The sequence below is a fragment of the Indicator indicator genome, chromosome 19 (assembly GCF_027791375.1).
Source record: "Indicator indicator isolate 239-I01 chromosome 19, UM_Iind_1.1, whole genome shotgun sequence".
NCBI lineage: Eukaryota > Metazoa > Chordata > Aves > Piciformes > Indicatoridae > Indicator > Indicator indicator.
Genome location: NC_072028.1, coordinates 6824512 through 6849637, shown reverse-complemented (window position 1 = coordinate 6849637; position 25126 = coordinate 6824512). Strand labels below are relative to the sequence as shown.

Sequence of the window (25126 nt, the reverse complement as noted above, 5' to 3'; positions counted from 1 at the left end):
CGTAAGTGACTGCAGCATGTCCCAGAAAGACAGTTTATTGACCTCCACCTGCAACAAAAGTGCTTTTAAAAGGCCTAGTGTTCAACAAAAAAAGTATGCAAAATTGATCCCCTAAGTGTTTGTTAGGAATGTGATTTGAAGGCTCATCTTTTTTCAGAGGAGGTTCAGGACCTCTGAAAAATTCCTGGCAGAAGAAAACAAAAAGGCTTTTTGAATTGTTGTAATTCATGGCTTACATATTGACTACATGTAAGGTTGGTGACTGGCAGAAAAGAAAAGTTACAGAAGTAAACTTGCATTTTATTTTATTTTTTCCAGTGAGTTCTCTTTTGTTTTCTCAAGTATTTAAGATTTGGAAGAAACAAACTGAACCACAAAATTCACCTCAGTATAATTTCATCAAGTTCTTTACCATGAGGGTAGTGGAATACTGGAACAGGTTGCCCAGGGAAGTGGTTGGGGTGCCATCCCTGGAGATATTCAGGGCAAGTTTTGACAGGGCTCTGGGCAACCTGATCTAGCTGAGGATGCCTCTGCTTAGGAGGTTGGACTAGATGACCTTTGGAGGTCCCTTCCAACCCAGACCATTCTATGATTCTGTGATCACTCTTTTACACAATTTTTGGCAGTCATGTTTTTGACAGAGTATGCAGATCATGGTTGCCACTGCTAAGGGCTTGGAACATCTCCACTGAATTCCAGCAACTCCATAGGCAGTTGATATAACCTACATCAAAATATGGCCTAGCAGTAAAAGTTCCCAGTCCCAAAGTCAATGGCCAGTTCACTGTCCAGTGCCTCTTGGTGAAATGCCAAATGAACAAACACAATCACTTGTAATTCAGTGTCTCCTAGGTTCAACCTTATCCTTCCCATGGTCTGATATTAAAGAATAAAGCCTCTTTAATATATTTGGAAATGCTGACAATAATCAACATGACTTTGCTCCTGTTTCCAGACTAGCAGAGCTGTCAAGCACACAGCCAGTCCCCGGGCAGTGCTATAGCCATTGAACATCTAGGCTGTGGGTTACCAGGCAGCTGGGAAACTATAGCCTAGGTCTATCACAGGCTATTCCAGTCTGAAATGTTTAATCTCAAACAAATTTACTGGTTTCATATTTGTATAATTCCACTAAATTAATGATATGGTGATATAAGGACACCAGACTAAAATAAAAGGATGTCAACGTCCAAGCAAAACTTCCTGGCTTTTAGATTTCTACAGCTGAGACTCCCCCACTAAGAAATGTACTTATGCTTCCAGAAGCCACTTATACTGTGTGGGGTCAGCTGGATTCAGGTGCAGAGAAAACAAAACAAAACAAAAAACAACACAGGCACACACATCTCTCTTATTTACATATAACACTTCAGATATTTTTGGCAATTCTTGTTTATTCCCATGAAACTTACTGCAGTTTGAGTTCTATTTCTAAGTTCTACAGATTCAAATACTGCGTTTTAATTCTACTTAATGAATTAGATATGCTTTAGAGCTATAAAAACTTTTCTTGTGAAGATATTTCTGAAACACTGAGGCACAATGCTTACAGAGAATTAATACTGCAGTAATATATCTACATAAATAATTTAAAATCCAAGAGCACAGTAGGTAATAAAAATATATTACCATGATAAACCATGAAACAATGTTGCTTTAATTAAAAATTATAAATACACTGCAGTAAACAACTGATTTACACATAGTTAAAAGTCTAACTACTGAATATCATGGACTTGTTGAATCCAAAACCGGGAAAAATACTGAAACCAATCCCTTCATGGAGACAAATATTGAGGACTGTAACTCTGTTTAATTAAGATCTACTCTTAATAATGGATTTCAGAGAGTGAGATTCTTCTTTTAATTTCCCAAGATAGAAAAAGTTATTAAATTTGGCCTTTAACTTCTCATTGACATGTACACTTGAAACTTCTGATTAAAATTTCAGAGGTTGGAAAGAAGCATCCAAAATTAAACTCTTAAATCTGGCACAAAAATAACAATGATCCCTGATTAAGAAATCAAATTTCAGAAACTTCATTACTGTTCTATTAATAAATTGTTGGGTTATAATTAAAATGGGGCCTGCCGGATTTCCTTCATTTCTAATTCTAAAAAAGCTCATAACTGTAGAGGGAATTAAACACTTAAAATTGAAATAGGCTAATGACTCTAAGAAATGTGATCCAACTGGAACAGGTTCTTTTTCTATATGAGTGACCACAGTGGAACAAGTATTGTTTTCTACCTAAAGGTTAAATAAATGTTCAGGGAAAACTGTTTCCATGCTCCTTTCTACAACATCCATAGTCCAAAGCTCACTATACTCATTGCAGACTTTTCAAAGGAAATCATAGATCTGGGTATAGTTAAGAAAGTCAGTGTTTTAAGCAGGTATAATTTAGAATAAGTTTAAACTTAATGCCTACGTTATTTAGCTGGTCAAAATGAGCATGCAGTTCTTGTTTTCAGGATGATGTTTCTAGCTCTCCCTTGAGTCTTTTTGAAATGTTAACGTCAGTGAATCAGAGAAGAGCTGACACCACGAAATCGTGTGCAGACAAATAGCTAGAGCTCAAGGTACATGCTTCTGAGTAGCACAAATAGTTGGAGTCATATTTTTTTCATTGTAATACATTTTTACCAGCTTGTTTGAGCTCTTACATGAAATTCTTTCTCTGTCTGCAAAAACACTTTGAGATGAAGAACAAGAAAGAAAATTGCTTCAAAAGTACAGCTGTCTTTAGGAATTTCTACAAACTAAGCCACGTTTTTCAGAGACATACATAATCTGAATCTGATTCAGATACGCAATGCTCAAAGAATAAATTCAGTGTAGATGTGGACAATGGCACAAATGGTTTCTATACACTATCCATAGTACTTGAAATATATTTATGATGTTATATCTAGTAGAATGACTAAACGTCCTGATTACGAATTTCATAAAATTTCAGCCCCTCCTACAAGTCTTATATAGAAAACTGCCTAAAAATATCCTTTCAGTTAGACATGTTTCAGTTGCTGTAGGCTTGGGGGGGAGGGGAGGGGGGGAAGTAACAATACTAATTCCCTAACCGTTTGTTTGTATCCATCTGCACATTGTAAACTGATATATATATATACTATGTTGGGGGTGACTTACATTGTTCACATTGCACACAATATAAATCTGGTATTCGTTGCTTCTTCAGACAGAAACTGCTGCTTGTTCTTGGTCATCGATATCTAGTGTAATATCTCATTTAATAACCCTCTATTGTGCCTGCTTGGCTTTTCTTTTATCACTATATTCATAGTAAGCATTCTGATGATATAATTTATGGCAGCATAGCCTGAGAAACACAGTTTGGTCTACATTCTCTGTAAAGTTCCTGGACCTAAGCCCAGACTCTAAACACACACCTGCCTGCAGGGTCTTATGAGAAAATATTTTGGTCAGACCCAAACTAGTGAGGAACTCTGGCCTTTATACATACAGTTTTACACTGTCCTTAATTGCAGATGCTGTTCTCATATAGTGCAATCTTCCTTTTGCACTGCTAGTCGCTATGTGTTTCAGTAACAACTGTTAGAGTTAAAAGGATCTTTTCAAAACATTTTTATGATTTCTGTTATTTTAGCAAAAGGACACACAAGTAGTCAAAGTAGCCTTTCCTGAATCCTTCCACCATTTCCCAGATTTACATTGTATTTGCATTATTTTCTTCTAATTTATGCAGTCACCTGCTTAAATTCACCCTTGTCGTCATTTGAGTCCAAGGCTGTCAGGGCTGTCCTTTTGCAATGGCATGCTAACCAACACTTGTTACTGACAGAGAACATCTTCATGATCAGTAGCTTTCTTTTTTTGGTGTAGAACAGCACATAAGTCAACCCTGGTTTAAGAAGTTCCCAATAACTGCTAAACAACCGTGTGATAGTAGAGAAATCTACATCTATTGACAGTGCACATTATTTAGGTAAAGCTTTGAAGTCATTCTCACAGAGATGTTTATGTCCCTTTATATACAGGAGAAATATCTAGGGGAAATTAGACTCCTAAGAACAAAATCCACAGATGTAGATTTTAGTTGTAGTGCCTAACCTGCAATTCTCAAATGCTGAGAAAAACTGCCTGGAAAGCCAATTTAATATTAGAGAGAAAGTGGACAATCTTTCATTTGTCAACAAATCTTAAAACAGAGGAGGAGACCAGGTATATCCAAATATAAGATAATGGCACCACTTAATGCCTACTTTTGCTCATTGTGACATGGCACATGTGGATTTATATTGTCATAGCACAGAAATAATGATTTACTTTCATTTCTCAGGACAAGACCAAGTCTTAGCTTACTGCAGCTTCAGTGTTTCACTGGGAAACATTTTTTCAGCCCTTGCACATAGATAAATGGTTATTACTTCACTGAGAGACATTATAAATGACCATAAACTGACTTAAACTATATGTAAACCAGATAAATTATTTCTATACACATTGCCAATTTTACATGTTTTCTCTGGCTCTTGTGAAGGAAAAAGAATAAGCAGGCAGGTTAAAAATCATTTTGAAACACTATGCAAAATTCTGTCTTATTGCTCATGGGACCCAGTTGTTTTACTGCAGTAATCTCATAGTCTGGAAAACTACCACTCTCTGTCTGATGCAGTTCTTTATTTTTATCATACTGAATCTCTTCATTGCAGGAAAAAACCCCAAAACTGTCTCTTCTTATTATGTAGACCCCAGACAACTTGAGTTTAATTCTATACTGGCAAGCAAATCCTCAGGCACAAGACATGCTCACTTTCTGATGAATGAAAATGAGAAGGTACTGCTCTCACCTGATAGTCTGGTGTTGCAAAGTATCTGGATCAGTGGCGTTTACTGTTAACACAACGCTGCCAATAGGGATGTTCTCCTGTTTTGTCACTGTCATCGGGTTTGGGTGGAAAACTGGGCCTTCATTCACATCTTCAACAGTGATCTGCACAGTTGCTGTGGAACTGGGGCCATACGCTATGTCTGGAATCAGTGGGTCTTCATTTTCCACTTTGATCAGCAGCGTGTGAAATGCTGAAATCTCGTAGTCTAAAGGCTGTAAAACATATCACACAATCAGATTGCAAAGTGCAAAGACAATATTTCACATTTTTCCCTTGTACCCCATGGCAGACTTGCAGAAGATGGAATTATCCAGAAAGGGAAACCAGCATTGACTGCATCTGATACTTGGTCAGAGTTTAACATCAGACACAGTGGTCATTACAAAGTGCATTGAAAAGAATGATGTAATGGACATAATGAGAGATGGAAATCTCCCTCTATTCGAGAGCATAGAATTCTTTGCCATAGCTCATACCTATAATTTAATTATTACATATACATGCTTATTTGTGGTGTAATATGCATTTAGCAAACAAAGCAGTCATACTTGGTAGATACAATAAGTAACATAAGGATGTTTTCTCAACTTCTACCTTGAAATCAAAATCACCAAAACGGAAATAAATGCCATTTGTCTTTAAAGTTGAAAATGTCTTTTCTGAAGTCAAACAGAGAAAATTCTGGTACAGACTGCAAACAGGGCTTTTTTTTTTTTTTTTTTTTAAGATGTGAGATATAGGATCATCTTCATGCAAAGACATTAGAAATGTAGGACCAAAGACAGCCCTCCAGACCAGTCCATTACTTCCTGGGTATCTGCAGCTGTGTTCTCCGAGAACAAAATGTGGCCCTTGAATTCTAATCTTACCCTCAGTCACAGAAAAAAACCCTTTGTTGTAAAGTCTCACTATTAATTAGGGGACTAGAACACCTCTCTAATGAAGAAAGGCTGAGGGACTTGGGGCTTTTTAGTCTAAAAAAGTCTGATGGGGAACTTGTCAATGATTATAAATATTTAAAGGATGGATGTCAAGAGGATGGGGCCAGTCTTTTTTCACTGGTGCACCATGACAGGACAAGAGGTAATGGGCACAAACTTGAAAGAAGGAAGTTCCATCTAAAATTGAGGAGGAATTTCCTTGAGGGTGGTGGAGCACTGGAACAGGCTGTCCAGCAAGATTGTGGAGTTCCCATATCTGGAGCGATTCTAAACTTTCCTGGACACTATCCTGTGCAACCTGCTCTAGGTGAACCTGCTCTGGCAGGGAGGCTGGACTAGATGATGCCCAGAGGTCCCTTCCAACCCCTATCCTTCTGTGATTCTGTAATTGTGATACTTACTGGAAAATTAGCTGTTAATTAAGCCCAGTGGCAATATAGTTAGCAACAGACAGGTCCTTATGAAAGAAATAAGTGAAGAAGGAAGTGTTATACATAGTGTTTGGACAAGGGCTGGATGCAAATTATACGTTTTAGAATAAGTTCTATTTGCTGTGCCTTCTCTTATGCAGTAAATCCAATGAGTGGGCCTTACAGTGATAGTACAGTACAACAGCAAATTATTCTTACTTTGACAACAGAGAGCATTCCCTCATTAGTCTGGGGATTGGTATGGATTTCAAAACTCTGCCCTGGATTTCCATTAATAATGGTGTAGACAGCTCTCCATGCTCCAGTTGCTGGGTCATCTCGGTCACCAACAGTTAAGTTTACTATTACACCTGTGACTCCCTCCTTTACTGTGGCTTGAAACTAGGAAAAAACACAAAGGAATTGGTTACTATTTTCAATTAATGACACATGAAACTTCCAAGCCAGCATTAATTATTTACCACAACAGGAGAAAGATGCAATCCCTGACTGAATCAATGCTATAGACTCTAAATAACACATTCTGACTCACAAAATGTAAGGTAGCATATTACAGCTGCTCTCCACTTAATAGATGGCAGATAAGCAGCAATGTGATGGAAATCAAGCTTTGGAAGATTTTGATCACAAGAAGACAGTTCATTTCATATTGCTGGAAAGTGAATCCTGATAATGCATACAGTGATACATAAGTGCACATGTTATCAGAGAAGGAACTATGCTCTCAGCTGTGCAGAAAAGGAAGATAACTAATGTAGCCCATTCTTGCCCTTGAACGTAATTATTTGCAAACAATCCAGTCTTGTATTTCAGACTATTGTTTTCAGAATCCATATTAAGTTTTCACTACACTTTCATCCATACATAAAACATTTATCACAAAATGTTCCCATACCCATTTTTTTGGAGAGTTTAAGAGACTCAAAATAATTGGCCCTGTGCTATCACTTTGTCTGCATAACTATAAGTCAATGTTACTTTCTTCTTTCAGTAAAAGAATTTTTTATGACCTTGTGAAGTCTGTTGCACTGCTGAGCTGTTAAGCTAGCCAAGCCCTATGAGAACATTCTAATTTACTATCCAGACAAACAGTGTACAACATCATTCTTATTTATGTAGGAAAAACATTAAGCAAGACACTGGAAAAGCTTGTAAGGGTCAAACTTAATAATACTGCTCACCTTTCAAATACTTGAGGCTGACATACTAAAAGCACTGTATAGAAGAGTGATAAGATAATACCTGATTTATGGGTAGATAAACCAGAATGATAACATACCTAATCCTGAAAAGTGCTGCACATCAGCAGTACTATTATAGATCATTAACAAATCTTAGCATTTCTATGGATTAAGCCTTCAAAAGTCCAAAATTACAAACTTTAATGACACAAATGGGCTTTTCTGTACGTGCACTGCTTAAAAGCTACGTCGTCAGTGACAATATATCACTCGATGGCAAAAATCACTCAAGTGGCTTCATGACCTAAGTATACTATATGTCTTTTTCTTATAGACCATATGAAGATATACCACTGCAAAATATTTTATGAGAATATTGAACTTAGAAAAAGACATTGTGTTAATATATTAAATTTCACACTCTGGACAAATAGTAGGTAAAATGAATTTCCTCGTAGTAAAATATAGAGGAGACAACTATGCTCCTGTTCTCAGTTATCTTTTATTTCATTTCTTCAAACAGATTTTACTTTCCAAACCCTTTTTCAGTTTAGCTTTATAATATGTGTATATGCATTCAGTTCAAGCTTTCCAGCCTCAACTTGATTTTATAGAAGTATGACATTAAAGATTGGTTATTTCTAGCTTCCCTGGTATAATTAAAGGTTCTTTTGATTTTGATAGTTAATATGTAACAGGTTGTGATTGAGCTTTGTTTCAGACAGATCATTAAGCTCATTTGCAGTTTAATTAACTCTAAATGAATAATATAAGAATATTTTCACTTGCTTTTAAACAAATCAAAAGAAAAGCTCTATTAAGAATCTTGAAAATAATAGAGGAATGATTACCAAGATTGTAGTCATAGAATCATAGAATCAGTCCTTCCTGCACAGCAAAGTGCTGCCACTGGAAAGCACACTTGGACACCTCTTACTCTGACTGAAAATAAGTGATTAAACTGGTTGATATTTTTCTATTATTTTTTATTGTCTCAGTTTCACCATGTGGAAAATGAGACATCAGAACCATAAGTGCCAGAAGTTTTCTCACATGTTCAGTACCAAACAATTTCTATTTAGTGGTATGAGGGTGACGAAACTTCCAAGGAACCAAAGCCTAAAAAATCTAACCCTTAAATATGACTGGGCATCTGCTCCTAATTCATATTGATCCTTCTGAAAAAATCTTTTCTTTAATCCACTAGTGTGATTCAATTACGTCTTTAATACTCCTTAGATCACCTTGGGAACAGTAAGACCTGTTAGGGCAAAATACTGAAAGATTTGGCTATTTTATTCAGCCCCATAGTCATGAAGCCAGTCAGATAAATGTGTTGTGCTGTGGCTCCCTTCACTCCCCAACCTGACTTTTATTTCCTGTAACCCTGCTCAAGTGGCAGTTGTAATGGATGTGCCTGGTCATGTAGGTTCAGGGGAGACAGATTAAAATGCAATAGCCAAGGGCTAATTTGAGCAATACACCCATCAAACCACAGTGTTGGTCCATGTCCAGCTCAAGCCAAATTTGGAAGAAACATCTGTAGTCAATATGTAAATATTGCTGGAAGACAACTATCTTCACAAATAGTGGACAGTACAGGGCCCACTGAGCTCACCTTCATGGTAGTAGGCTGCATGCCAGGATTCCCCCTGGAGTAGGGATGTCTCTCAAGGTTACTGCTCAAAGCTGAGAGAATCCTTATCGTGCCACATACTTTGTAAGTGAATTAGGAATAATTTGGATCCAGCTACACCCCAACTCCCCTCTGAGGAGTTTAGAACACCAAGGGCTCTATTCCAAACCTCATGACTCAGCAGGATGTTCTTCTTGACAGTGTTGTTCAACTCTGTCCTTTAATGCAGTCAACACTCAAGTGCACCATGCCATCAAATTTTGTTAATCACCATCTCATTTGCCATTGAACTTTGTTAACTCACTGTCTTACATCAACAAACATATCGCTGCCTCTCTCTTACAGGTGAAGACATATATTTTCCCCACCAGTGCCAAATTATAATGGAAAAGGTTGCCATGAAGTGCCAGCTAGTTAAAAAAACAAACAATGAATGCCAGTTTAAGGATATCTAATTCAAGGATATTGCAGCTTGGGTTGTCTTTCTTGTATATTTTTATGAAGTGCTTATTTAGGAAGGATTATTATTAGGAAGGATTCTCAGTAGCTTCAACTACAGTGAGTTAGTAGTGCAGAAAGGGCATATAGACTTGCTGGAGCCATAAAACTACAGATCAAGGAAATGACATCTACCTGTGAAGGCCGTGCCAAGACAAATAATTTGAAATGTAGGGGTATGCTCAGCCCCAGCTTTCTTTGCATTCTAGAAATGACCATATAAATACCAGTACTTTGAAGCTGTCTGGAACATTAAACTAAAATCTGTTCAAGATGGATGAAAAAGCAGAATGATCAAATCACAGAAGTTGTCACACGTAGCTACTCTGAATTTATAACATGAAAAGTGTAATATATCACAGATTTGTAACTGCAAAGGACAAATATAGTCTATATTATCTAGAAAGTGAACCCTCTTGCCTGCCCAGACACCTTTTCATAAAGAATAGGCTTCCTCGTACTTAGAAAACTGTGGTATATTTATACTGGGTCACTTTCAAAAACAAATGTTAATAAGGGAATTTTAAAACTATGATAAAGACAAAAATAGGAATTAGATTTTGAAATAGAGGGAAAATAACTACAGTTTCATCGTATTTCAAAATGAAAAGTTTACATTCTCAAAGCACGGTGCTTAACTGGGAGAATCTGATCCAGAGCACTAAGAATAAAACCCCATAGTGGCTAACACATATAATTGGATCACAAGTTAATTGATTTTACTCTTTTTAAATAGCTGCAGATCCCCTAAGCACCACTATAAATTAAGAATAAAATAGATTAATTCAGTACTTTATTTAAACTGCTATCATCTGGACTCATATTAAAAATCATAACTTAGAAGGCAAATACCCTGGGCCAGAGCTGCATTTGGCTATATTCAGCTACCCTTACTGAGCATTTGAATATGCAAGGTTAACTTGCTCTGTGGAGTGATAACCCATATTGTCATCTATTGTGTTTATCATGCCTACAGTCTAGATACTTTAGTAATTCTGTCATATTTAGTGTTCTATAAACATAGGGGGGAAAAGTCTGATTCCCCTATTTCTGCATCCAGAGCTTATGAAAAAAATGCACAGAGACTGATAGCATCTTAGAAAGAAACAATAAGTGACTGTAGTAAGCAGTCTATGCTCTGTCATCACGTTTTTTCTAGACAAATTAGACTTTTAACAGGGAACTGAAAGACATCAGGGAAATATAGTGATAAATGTAGACCAAGTGTTTCTGTGGGAGTTCCAGGGTAGCTTGTGGGGAAGTACAAACAGCCCTGAAAGTGTAATTAGTGAGCAACACTTGCTGTCATAATGGACTGATAGGAAGTGGATTTTAACCACTGGACATTCTTGTGGGAGATCAAAAAGATAGTTTCACTATGCATGGAGGTTTCTGAGAGTGAAAGCAAGCAGCTTATATGTCTTGCAACAAAGGGCTCAGTAAAAGGATGGCTAGGAGATGAGCACCATTCAAACAACTGTGTGAGAGTACAGCCTATGTAACGGCACCCCGGATAGCTCTGAGCAGAAGAATCTCAGTTCAGCAGTCAACTCCACTCCTCCCCTCCCTACATCTTGCAAGCCTGCTCCAAACTATATGCAAAGATTAAGAAGATAAAATGAAAAATGAAAGTTCCAAACTGGCAGGAATTTTATCTTACTGAATACAGGACATTCAAGATGGCTGGTATCTACTGAGAATAATTAGGCCTGCATCAAAGGCTAGCCAACGGGAGAAGTCAAGTGGGGAAACAAATCGAATCACAGCTTAATTTTAGTAGCTGTTCCCTAGAGAAGCCAGAGTGCAATAGAACACTGCTTCAAATCCTCCTCCACACTGAGCTTTATGGTGAACTGGTTGGACAGTGCAATGACAACTCTTGCAACAGCAAAATGGCTCTGTACGGTCTCAAGATAAACCAGTCTTGTCAGATTTCTGCCACAGAGCAGATATATGAAAAGATCATCTTGTGAAGTGTTAGCACTCAAGAATCCAGACACTAGCCCCATCTTACCCTCAAGTGAAATGGAAATGGTATCTAACCAGTATAAAACCTGGGTTCTTATCTGACAGCCTTATTTAAAACTTCTGTAGCTTCTCAGAGCACAGAGGAACAAATGAAGTTGACTGCATAAGAATCATCTGAATGTCTACTGTCCAACAACAGTATGAACACATAGTAATAACTTTGATACCTCCAGGAAGCCACTGAGAAGCTGTCTCCGAGAGGGGTACTGATATCCCCAAACTAAAGAGCTGCCACAAGCGGCAAATGCAACGCAAGATAAACGTGTCTGGGGTTGGTGATCACTACCAGATAGGTCATTAAGATTCTGCATGCTGTGATTCCCAGTCAAGAGCAAACAAATTAAAACTGCATGTCAGTTTGCTTTTATCAGGGCATATTCTTTTTGAAGGTATTTGGTGCTATTATTATATGTTTGCTTCCTCTTCTATATATCATAAAAGATAAAAAATAATGGGATATATTAATTCATGTCTCTATTAGAGATTCCCTAGGGAAATTTTATTATTGTATTTGTCCTCCTCCACAGAAGTCCACTGCTTTTGCAGCCACATTTTGTCTATGTTCTTGAAAATATGAAAACAAGATTATACAATCTCTAGCAGTCTTCTTGCTCTTTGTCAGTGTCTTTGGCTTTGACACTGTCATTCAGTATGTGTGCACCTGAGTGGCCAGTATTTGTCAAGGAAACAATGTATTTTCCACAGCTCTGTGTCTGGAACATCTACAAGGACAAACACATTTTCACAGTGATCACAAAAGTTTGCATTCTCAATCAATCAGGAAGGAGTATCTCACAAATGTCAGTCATGAACATTCCTTGTGGAATTCCCTGGGACGCAAAGCCCAGCTTGTCAGCTGACAACAAACCTTGTGATCTGGCTCTGGGAGCTCATCAGAATTCACAAACTGGGCAGGTGAATTGCTGGTTGGAAACACTTAGTATAACATAGCTGCACTGAACAAAACGATAGTGATGATTATTTCATCTGGTCTGCTTTTGGTGGCCCCTGGTGGGCTGACAGAGGACCTGACCAACTGCCCTGTGTACTGAACTCTTCACGTGTGCATTTTAATTGTCAGTCTTGTGGTCAAGGCAAATTGTAACTTGGTTCTACATTCTCCCTAATTTCTTCTACAGATTTTGAAGGTATTTTTCCTCTTAAAACCATGCATAGTCTTTACTAAATGGACACAAATAGCTGCCGTATGTCACTACAGCAATAGCTGTGTTGAGGTAATGGATTAAATTGATGTAAATTGTACAACAGTTGAACAAAACATGAAACACTCTGGAAGCCATCTGGATGAAACTCTATGTAAATATAACAATGCATTGTCATATCATGGCAATGATTTGAGGCTGTAAACTGGATGCAAAGCACAAATTAAAGCTAGGAGTCATGTAAACTTGTTCGTAATTGTAATTTCTTTTCTGCTTGCTTCCCATAGCAGTGCTGAAACCCCATCCAGACTTGTTGCTGCACTCTTAGACTCTCGTTTCTGTCTTCCAGAAGACCAAAAAGCCATTCATGGACAGCAAATAAGTGATGGTGAAGGATGCTTGAAAATAGCCACTTTTTGGAAGTTGTTTTAAAGACTTTTGTTTACACTAGATTCAGTCCAGCCCAGCTCATGGCCTCAAGTGAAGGCATAAAGATAAATCTAACATGTATTTATTAATCATACATTGAATGCCTGCTTGGAAGCCCGTTACCTCCAGGGTATACATCAAACATAGTACATTTCTCTGAAGATTCAGAAAGAAGCCAAACATGATTTCTTTATTTCTAGAATATATGAATAATTTTAAATGAATCATTCGTCGTTGCATTTTTTCCCCTCATTCTTCCACCTATAAATGCAAGGTGCAATTAATTATTTCTAAAATAAATCAAGTACCCACAAATACAAGGGACACTTCCTGAATGATGTTCATAACATGGGAAAAACCCCAGTACTTTCTCCAGGTGGAGAGAGGACAATGAAAAGTCACGATATTATTTACTCCACTGAAGGTACTTTTGACAAAAACTCAAAGAAATAATGATGTTATTTCTTATCTGTCACAATTCTTTCCCCCAGATAGAACGAACCTTATGTTTAAAACAGTGGCATCAGAGAAAATGATCTGACCAAGCCTGAAAGAGCAGACTACACCTATTCACCTGTTACAACATCAGTGTTGCCTAGGGACTGGGGATAAATCTGCTTTTCACATTTATGAGACCACTTGAGCTGTATTCAGCCAACACAGCTACATATTATTTCTTCCTCAGTGCACTTCTCATCAAGAGCAGTGGTAAGCCTATCTTCTTTCTAAGATGCTGGATGTCTTCTTTAAATAGAATGAACTTTAAATAGGATAGACTTAGTTGCATTTTTCTTTCTTTTTCACCCACAGCATTTTAGGAGCAAAAAGGTTTTACAGACTTTTCCTCCCATCAATCTACACAGTTACTCTTTAATTTTTAGCACAGACTTTGTCATACCCAAATCGACTTCTCTGATGGTTAACATCTGAGCATATATGGCAGACATTATAGATACTTCCCTACTAATAGGAAAAAGTGTGAAAGCACACTGACTGCCAGTCTCAGTTACAGGTGGGATGCATTTGGGCCACAGGTCAGAACCATAAGCCACAAATACCTTCCGCTGGTTCCCAGACTGTCACATTTTTGGGTGGTTGTCTGGAATGGATTCAGAAAAGAGGTCCTCTTTAGTTGTTGAAGTTGCTACCCATACCATTTGGGAGTCCTAACAACGGGGCAGATGAATTCACTCCTCTCTGAACATTGAAGCGGTAGATAAAAAGAGAATTTAATCACAAAAGAAAGATTGTTTTGATGGCATGAACTGTAATATGCATGTAAAAGACCAATTCATTTGCTAGAAAGCTTGAGAGATATAGAGGAATGAAGGAGAAGCTAACTGTAATGGCCTTAGTCTCTGCCCAGGTATGAATGAATGCATTGTAACCTTGGTACTGATGGGGAGGGAGCTGGGCACTGCCGAAAGCCTCAGGAGATGAGAGCTACTGGTGACTTTTAAATTATTGTCATGCTAATTCTCAGGAGGTAAAGAAGCGATTTGGAGACTTCTTTTTAGGAAGATAACTTCCAGGATATCTTTTCATACCTGTAAGAAGCACTATTTTAGTGCTATAAAAAAGAAAACTAGTGGAGCAGTTAAAAAATAAGATAAAATTAAAAAAAGGAGAGTAGCTCATTCTAAACAGGTCAAATAACAAATATTTCCTGGAGAAAACTGTAGAGGGATCTTGTTCATCTGTGTAAGTTCTACTACAGTTATGAATGAATGTTCCATGAAGTCCTAATTTCATAATTTATTACATTTTTACTAATAGAAATATGTTCACTTTCCTATTCTGTGTGGACTTAGCAATGAGTAAGATGGGGATGAACAACAAACATGCCCTTAGAAGTGACAAGTGTTATAACTGTGCACGGATTTGATGAAAAAAATAAAATGGCAAGAAATGCATTCTGATGAGCAAAAGGTTTATACATATCTTGATGGTGAAAAAGAAAAATTAAAAAATTAAAAAGAAAAAAAGAAAAATTAGGAAACCATTACCTGAAATGGTGTAACCTGCTCTTGGGTGTGACTTTTCTGTGTGTTTCTTCTGCTTCACATGAACACCAAATAGAAGATGCTTTTTTTTTTTTTTTTTTAATGCACAAAGTATAATTTAAATGTATTTTGTAATACTGTTGGCTGTTTTAAAATTTTTATATTCTCCAGTGACTCAGCATCAGTAGTGACAACTTGGAGTTGAGCACTATTTTCTGAATAAACTCTAAATTTAAAGAACCTAAGTGATAAGTATATTATTAATTTATTCTTTGGCAATCTGCTGAAATGGTTATTTGTTCTCTGTTTAAAAGTATGATAATTATTACCTCTCAACTGCATGTAAATAAGGAAATAATACATTACCTTATGAAGGTTGTATATAGACACCAACTTCACAGCAACTGTCACAATGTTTTGGAATGCAGTGAGTTCAAGATCAGGTTTAAAATGCAGGTTAAATACTCTTAAATGATAAATGGAACTGAGTCACAATACAGCAGCTTTTCAAAATAAGATTGCATTGCCTAAAGAAATTGCAGATTACAAGAGGGCTCTTCCCTTACACACCTTCCAGAACATCATGCAAACACCTATGTTGGTAGCTTAGGATTCCAAGATTGAACTGTATCCTTAACAGGTTAATAAATTAACCTGTCTTTCCAGAGAGGTAGAAATTACAGTGTAAATGAGACTGCCTCCATGACGGAATCTTTGGGCTCTTTGATAGAAAGAAACATATGCAACCATATGAGAAACCTTGCATTTTCTGTCCTGAGAGGATACTGCTTCCAAAGAAGAGCTATTCACTGTGCCAGTTTACAGCTGATCATGACCCATGCTTCCAACAACAGATGTTTTGACAGTGGTTAAGCTTCTTCACATGGTCTTCGGTGAGCACTGCCTAGCAGCACCATTCGAAGCAACTTGTATGTCTAGAATATTTTAACAATGAACTTCATCAATTCCCCAAATTTCTGGCATTTTAGGTTGTGCCAGCTGATGGGGATGAGATGCCCTAGATGTACAAACTCTTCCAGCTGAGAGCTGTCTGAAGTCAGCCCAGTTTGAAAACTCTTTTTTTGGAAGCAGATAAGAACTCTGCAAGGTTTCACACTGTTCCAGTGGAGGCAGGAGGTATAGATAGAAGTTTACATGCAGTATTTTCTGCAGTGATACAGATTTTGTCTGAATTTAAAAAAAATGAAGTCTATAGCCAGCGTTTTGTTTTCTGTGGAAAACTGAATGAGGAAAGGAGAATTTGGGCTGAACATTCTATATTTCAATCCATCTGAACACAGAAAGTATTTCAATTCTGCCAACAAAATGATGAATGATGTCTACTGTACATAGTTTCTTCTGCTATATAGACATGATTTTTTTCCCAAATTACCTAGAGTACCTCCTCTTTGCACAACATTCATTGAGCATAAATATCATTACTATATCAAAAAGCTCTGATGCAAGAAGAATCATTTAGAGATCATAGGCACAGGTGAACTTCCATGATTAACAGTCTCTTTCTTTTCATGTTTTCCTTCCACTGCAGAAAAGTCTTCATCACATTTGGACATCTAGGTAAGCACACAGTTCTCATTACCCTGATAGGGAACAAGATCCTAGCATCTCCCTTTCTGCTAACACAGATCAAGAAGAAAAAAATAATAGAAATAAATGCAAACTATTTGACTAATATCTATGGAGTGATCAGAGCCTCCCAAACAGCACTTTGAGAGGAGTTCATTTGCAGCTGGGGTGACCTGCTTTGAAACTGCATGAGATTTAAGGGTATATGGAGACACACAGTGCTGAACAGTGACTGAAGCACAAAGCATCAGATGTGTGGTTTGGTACTACAAAGATGTGGAAAAGGTGAGGAAACAAGCAAAGGTATGCTAAATGGATTTATTGCTTTCTGCTTTGAGGATACCCATGGTCTCTATCTTCCACTGCCTAGCTCCTTTGCCAATGTTTATTTCATCTTTTCTTGAAAGAATAATATTTGTAATAAAGGAAAATGAACCATTCCTTTCATGTGTGTTTATTTCATGTCTAAAATGTCATGAAGGGAACATTCAGAGCCCTTTCATTTTCTCACCAGAATTTGTGTTATCCTAACCATACATTCACTGCACACGTAACTTTCTTGGGCACAAACACCGCTGCAGCCTCACATGGAGTAGTTTTGCTGTAAATTCATAAGTATCCATTTGGATATCCAAGGAAGATCAAGACTGATCTAAGGATTTTTATATATCCTGATACAGAATTCCCTTTAAGCTATTTGGAGAATGTGAGTGAATACAAATTTGGTGGCAGTGTTCAGGTTATGTGTCTGAGGACCAAGAATTAGGAAAGAGGTTTAGGCAGACCAAGGCACTTCACTTGTGCTTTGGCTAGAAAAAAGTGCATGTGCACCAGGAGGTCTATGTAGAGTGAATCAAGCCTGTCAGACCTATCTTGTGTGGGCTACAGAGACTACCTGAACAGGAATAGCAAATGTGGCCTGTCCCAGTGGCACTCCATGTTTACTGTGCCTGTGAAGACCATCACTGTATAAGTTCATGGAAGGTGAGTATCATCATGTCTAGCACAAATGTACACCATGGCCAGCCCAGGTAGGACCACAAAGTCCATTGGACCTATGAACAAGTAGTCATTAGAGGTGACTGTTGCTGGGACATGCAGAATTCATACAGTTTCTTCATCCTGGTCACAGCTAATGCTGTGGTATGCTTGGAAATCCTTGAGCAGCAGCTCAAGTCCTACAATTCCAAAGCAGACCAGACTTCTAATACAAATAAAGGTAATTCTCAGGAAATACAGGTGACACAAGTGAGGTAAATAAGCATTTGTTATTCTTAGTGGTTTATACCAAAAAAGCTTTGCTACGGGGTTGAATGCTTATTAAATTAGGATATATATATGAAGAAAGTTAGTTTATTAAGCAACTGTGCTATTCCTCTCTCTTAAGACTGCTTCCCCTTCTCTGTAGCAAATCTCTCCAAAATGTGCTAATACATCTGTATCAAAATTGCCACACAGAACTCTTCCCAAGGAGAGCAAGCAAGTACACTAACAATTAATTGGATCCTAACACATTTCTAGATACAGATTTTTCAACTGAGCTTGCGAGTTCTAGGGGAAATCATTTTAAGGGACAATAAATACCACTTTATTTCTTTACACAGCAGTATGATATACTATAAGTAGCCACTCTTTCTTCCCTTGGAAGGCAGAAAAAATGCTGTGCTGGCAGGTAGCTTGAAACATATAGTATGTCTTGCTTCTGAGTAAGCTCATAATTAGAGCTGAAACATGAAGAACAATTTCAACGGAGCTGTAAACTCCAACAGGAGGGAAAACATCTGAGGTTAGAACCAAATCTTTTAAAATCTTGCTAATGTTACTTTTGTGCTGATGTTGATCATTATATTTATTACTAAACTGTGGGACATTCCAAAGCATTGACATCTGACTTCACTTACCCAAAAAGCAATCACTTTCAGATATTCATCTTGGTGATGAATATGTAGATACCTAATTTTAGTGAATTAAGCCATGTTATATTAATTTGGTGGTCTTTAGGATTTATAATCAAACACTGATGACATCTGATTTATGCCAGTATAGGCTCCCTGAACCTTACAATATTCTTGTTCCTTTGGAGCTCAGATCTCAGCAGGCTGATTACCCTCCTGATTATCCTGAGTAACTGGGGTCAGGGGTTAGCTAGCACCACAGAACACATTTAATTCAATCAATTCAGTTAGTGAAGCAGTTGGGAAAAAAATTATTCCAATTGCTGCAACACTGCATTAGAAAATTTGCCCAGGATTCCTCTGCTCTAAGTGATGAGCATTTTTGTTTAATTTCTAATTTAGTATTCTGCTGGGTTTTGCAACTTCAATTACTTGTGATATTTTCACTCATAAAGTCAGGAGTGATGAGCTCGGAGGGAGAAAGGAAAACCAGAGGAAGCAGAGCTGCTAGTGTTAACCTTTTCTCACAGACACACTCTCACAGAGCTTTCATAGCTCTCCTGTGGTTTTTCTGGTTGCACACTAGTGGTGGCTCAGAAATGTCCTCTTGGTTCTCCCCATTTTTGCCCTTTTGCCACTGCCAGATTTTAGCTCTTCTTTTACTTTTGGTAGGTTTTTAATATTGTTTATCTGAGTACCGCTTCAGCTGTCTTATAAGCAAAGAAACTTTGATGACTTGAGGTACACCATACATTCAGAGACAGCTCAGCACCCCTCTGTGTGCTCAGGTGGAGTTTGGGGGAGCTGACTAAAGATAACTGCACTGTACTTCAGTCACGTGAAGCAAGTACTGTATCTGAGATGAAATACAAAAAGGACCTCTTGCTACTCCCTGGGAGCTTCATGTCACTTCTCACATGAATACAAATGTCCAGCAACTCAGTTTGACTCCTGCTGGTTAGTTTTGCATCCTGTATAACAATCCCAAGTCTGCTGACATGCAGATACAATGTCACAAGTCCTGAGGCTACTGCCATAGTTACGGACTGCCTTCTGACTCAGAGAAGAGCTGGTTATCACAGTTTCAGTGGACTAATGATGATGGAGAACTTCCATTACACCTCAAAATGTGTCAGTGCACATCACTCACTCACTTCCACAACAGTCAAGATATCTGACTATATTTGCACAAGGTCTGCATCAGCTACAATACTTAAATATCTTTCTGCCTACACGTGGGACCCAAGTGCTGTCCCAGTCTTCAAGTTCTAACTCCAGCCTAGAAAACAGTGACACAGTAACTGTGCACTCTGTAATAGGGCACTGTCATTGCTATTGACAGGCCATGCTTTGAGTTTGCAAGGACTCAAACCTTAGTCTGGAGGTTTGTCAGGCTTGCTCTGCCTGAGCTTTCCTTGACCTGCCTTCAGCTTTACTTGATTTTTCTGTAACAGTATTTGAATAACTTATTTTTACACGTTGATCTTTGTACAGTTCCACCAAAGTTTCCAGTACAGAGAAGCAGAGGCCTTGTAGGATAAAAAAAGTGCTTTGAGAAGTGGTGACTTGGGATGCACACAGAGACATGCAGTCATGGGAAAACAGCCGTGAAGCACAGACCTGATGACACTGGGGAAACCGTGGATATAAACAACTCACCATTGTTTAGTTAAAGAAAAGCAGACCTGGAGCTGGCCAAAACTGATTGTAGGGGCAACCAAGAAAAAATATCTAATAAACATAAAGGAAATCATATATAGTAAATTTGGAAGTAACATGGAGCTTCACACAAACAGAGCAGTAAGAAAAGCATGTTAGCAAATACTTAAAAATTACCCCAAAAAGGGGGGAAGAAGAAATGATCAATGTGAACATCATGTTCACCCTGCCAAAGGACACCAGGTGCTGACAATTTGCACTCCTACAACAACCTTTGGAGTAAACCCACCAACTTTATGTGTCAGAGCATCCAGAAGCAGTGAAAATAATAGGAAACAGGGTAGGAGCTAAGAAGGGCAGCTACAACTATTTTGCAGCTTCCATGTTATCATAACCAAAAAAACTTTCTGAACAGGTGTTTTCCTGACATAATTCAATCTAGATTAATTATGATTCCTTGATTAGGATGGACTTGGTTTATTTTCAGTTTTACTGACAATAAATTTCTTGGATTTATTTATAAAATGGGCTTCCCCTTTGCCCATCAACAAGATTTTGAGTGTAACAATGCACGACCATGGTTAGCCATTATTTGCAATGGTTCTTTAGAAATTAAAGAAACCTTCCTGAGTAGGATACTTTAATAAAGCAAATTAAGTCTTACACCTCCATTTCCCCTGCAAGCAGCAGAAAACTGCAATTTAATCTTCTGCTTGCCCATGGAGAGGATCCATTTTCTCTATGTTTCTTTGGGGTTCCTTGGAATGAAAAATGCTATATGGTTATAAAACATTCTCTTAATGAAACTTGCTCTGAACTAACTCTGGAATTGATGAATCTCCTCCTAAGCTCATGTGTACCTTTGCCCATGGCACAAAGTCTGACACAGCTGTCAGACTCCCTTACTTTAACAGAAACTTAAATTAGGAATTGCAGCATAATTTCAGGTCAGAAGTCAGGTGTATTAGCAGAAAGATGTGGTAAAGATCACAGTGTGCCTGAATGGGACATAAAGCTCCACATCCAAGGCTTATAGACTCTCAATTGTGTATGAAATATCCTCAGCCTGTTCTATAACAAAAGCCAAAACACATACAGACACCCAAATGATATAATGAAATTTTCCATACAAAACACAAACCCATGTGTAGAAAAAGATGACAGAAAACAAACCAGTACCAAAACCCCATCACACTGAAATGCTCAAAATATACACACTCTTCTCCTCCTGTGGTGAGAATGAAAGAAGAAATCACATACAGCAGATGTTAGCTTTGTCACTTGCTCTGCTACTGGAAAAGAATCATAGACAATTAAGGCAATTTAATGTTGCAAAACCAGCAAAACTGTGTTGAGATGAGTAAGAAGTAGAACCATGTGCAAGGCAGGAATTCTTCCATCTGCTTAGCTCTGGGGAGACCCAGATGCATTGTAGCACCTGATTCCTGCCCACAGCGTGGAAAGCAATGAGCAATCGGAAAGGCAGATGTCTACAGCTCATGGTCTTGAACAAATCTTCACAGCAAATGCACACAGGGCTGTTGTAGATAAGAGGATTGTCTGTGCAACACCTTCACAGTGGACAAGGCCAAAAAGCGATGGGCTTCAGTAGAGGCAAGGAAAATTCTCACCAGACTTTATGATAAATTTGCAGGGGAGCTGAAATACTGTAGCAGATTGCTGGGAGATCACACAGCCTGTATCAAAGCTCTTGAGAAAAAAAATAATCAAATACTGGAAATCACACAATTAGCTGGGAGGGACCTTAGGATATCTTGAGAACCCTTTCACTACAGATTTCATGATAAGCCCACATCCAAGAATCTGTAGTGAACAGAGAGCAGAAATAAAGACTTTTGTGTAAGTTTCAAACATTGTTAAGGTCCATGGTGGTCTTTAACTTCAATGAATCTTGCTGGATTGGAAAAAAAAAAAATTACAGGAAGGAGATCCCTAACATATTCTGGTCTCAGTCTCAAACTCTCCATCATACAAGACTCATTACACTGTATTTGATGCTGACAGCTAGAGACCTGGGGTGTAACTGTAAAATCACATTTGCCCTCCCTACTCTAGATAAAAAAATGAAAATTATGCCTCTGGCACTTGCTTTACTAGCTGGCCATATTCTTTTTTTGGCAAGAAAAAGTAAGGAAAGGAGAGAGAAAAATAATTACTATCTCAGCTTGGGGAAGGATTAAAAGGGAACAAGAACAGTAGAATCAGATACTCAAATTTAATTGTTTTGAGACTCTCTGAAATGTGGCCACTAAAAAAAAAAAAAAAAAAAAAGCCTGCTCCAGTTACAACTTCTCCATTCTTACTAATGAATTAACAACCCTTTCATAGCAGTCCCACACGGGCAGACTGTTTCTGCAACTACAGAGAAAGTTTCTGAAGAAAATCATACTTTTTTACAAATCTCAACCATTACTTCATCATTTTCCTGAATTGTCTGGCGAAGATGTATTTAAAGGCCTACATTTAAATTCCAGAACAGCTATGAAATGAAGAAAACAGATTGATTCACATTCTGCTCCATTACTCTCTTTGCCAAATTGATTTTTATCAGAGACAAAAAAAAAAAACAAACAAAAAACACAAAACCCCCTGAAAACACACAATCTGAGCCTGATAATTCTGTTGTCAACTTCAAACCATCAAATGTTTTTATTGCTTGCTTACAATAAAAACCCTTGGAAAGAGGATTCACAGAAGAAACGTTGCTAGAAACCCAAGAGCATATTATCCACTCATTCACAGAATTAGTGCAAAATATCATCCTTACATTGCCCACAAACCTTGCCAGCAAATAAGAACAGCGATAGGCTGAGCACACACTGTCTGGGAATTTTACACTCATTTTTTTCCATGGCAACATGTCTGTTTCTTGCTCTTTGAAGCCTCTATAATTTTATTCCATCGAATCTCTACACTGTCTTGTTCTGTTTGTTTATCACTTCCAGGGAGCACCTGCCATGCTCCTAAGCTGCCACAAGACAAATAAAACACATCTTCATGAGTGCTTGGGGCCAGCTGATATGCTCCTTAGCTGTAAATTTCACCATTTTTACCCCCAACCTTCTCACCTCTCCCCCTTACCACTCACTATTGGTGGTCCCTTCTTTGGTTTCCCAACTAGTTGCTAAGAAATTGCATGGTCCCTGCTAGCATCATAAATGCCAACCAAAAAAAGATTAAAAGCAGCTCTGTGCCACCTCATTCTGTCAGAGAGAACAGATAGCGTCCTCAGAGTCTACCTGCCAGTCTTCAGCTTAGATGGCAAGGGAGATTTCCAATTGGATCCTGGGTGTTCCAGTGCCTAGGTTTTGCTGAATAGCCTTGAAAAGATGGGATTTAAATCGTATTGAGGATATTACTCTAAATTGAATGAAGTGGAGAGTATACTTCTCGTTTATATCCCCAGAGTGATAAATGTGAGAGTGTAATTTTTTTTTTTTTCTAAGGCAAGGAAAATGGGAAACCAACACGGATTTCAGACACATGAGAAATAGCTTATGAATTTAGATGATAGTTCAGCAGAAATAAATTGTACATCTGTTCATTCATTTTAATAAAGCAGGGAGATGACACACTGCTGGAGCCCTTTGAGAACACTGGTATTTTTAAATTATGATCCTATAATAGTAGCATTAACATTTGTAATGCTGCCCATACTTTACGAATTTGAGAAAAATAAATTTATGGAATATGTGAGACTCAACCTCTAGTCTGGACTCTGGGCATTTAAAAGTGAATATGGTCTGTCCTGAACACTTATAATTTAATCCAGGACAGACATTACATTACTATGTAACGCAACCCTATGTGTAAGTGTTGACAAACTGTGCTTATGATTGCTTCTGAATAAATAATTTAGATGTGCAATGTGTAGCTGAATGCATTTATTTCTGCTGACTGGTACTCGGTGTTTGCACTTATAAGCAGCTACGTTCTAATATATCCCTTTAAAAGCAGTCTTTTAGAGAAACAGTGTAGGTGCTTTTCCTGGCTGTCCCTGTACATGGAAACACATACCACCTTCTGCTGAATTCAGGCAGGAATATCTCCTTCTTCTTGCATCTCCCGTAACACAAAATGACAAATGAAAAAAGTTATGAGCTGAATACAATTGCTTCATTGTTTCTATTTTACCATTATTTAACAAGGATGAAATACAAATTTAAGAAATAAACAAGAGGCTGCAGGGGATGTCATATTTTAAAAGCTTATATTTTGACTTTCCAAACTGATCAGCATGTGAAATAATAAATTAAAGAGTTCAATAATTGCTGTCATGTTTCCTTCAAAAATACAATTAGTAAGACCATTAAAATTCCCTTTTAATCAATTGCATTAAAGCAATTGCTACTAGAGCAAGAGGAACCTAAATCTGATTAGTTGTTCACACAGTGTATCATTGATCAACTGAGATAATCTTTATTGAAGAAAATGGAAAACAGGCAACCCTGACATCCTTGAAAGCTGAAGTTCAGCTGAAATCAGATGTCAGAATCTGAGACCTCTTTTGGTAATCCTACAGTTTCCCACTAACATGTCAAATGAGTCAAGAGTTCTTGCTTAAATATTTAATCTTTCTCAAATAAAGATTTCAGGGAGGCTGTGCTGGAACCCAATATTGTTAAAAGAGGTACCTTACTGCTAATATCTATATCTGTATCTACCAGCGTGTGAGCATGCTCTATATTGCTCACTCCACTTCCAGCAGGCAGTCCAAAAACAATCTCCACAGGCAGTCTAGGTAAACAAGACTTATTGTAATTTGGTTCTTTCGTGAAT

General features: G+C 37.8%; 1 protein-coding gene across 1 annotated transcript in view; it reads right to left on the bottom strand.

The window, feature by feature from the left end:
* The window catches only part of CDH13 (cadherin 13), a 466549-nt gene that overhangs the window by 50583 nt on the left and 390840 nt on the right, over positions 1-25126 (bottom strand). Inside the window, exons 9-10 of the mRNA XM_054389914.1 lie at positions 6446-6628; positions 4834-5087 (exon numbers count right to left, since the gene is read on the bottom strand). Coding sequence (XP_054245889.1) covers positions 4834-5087; positions 6446-6628 — 437 coding nt within the window. The remainder of the gene's footprint in view (positions 1-4833; positions 5088-6445; positions 6629-25126) is intronic.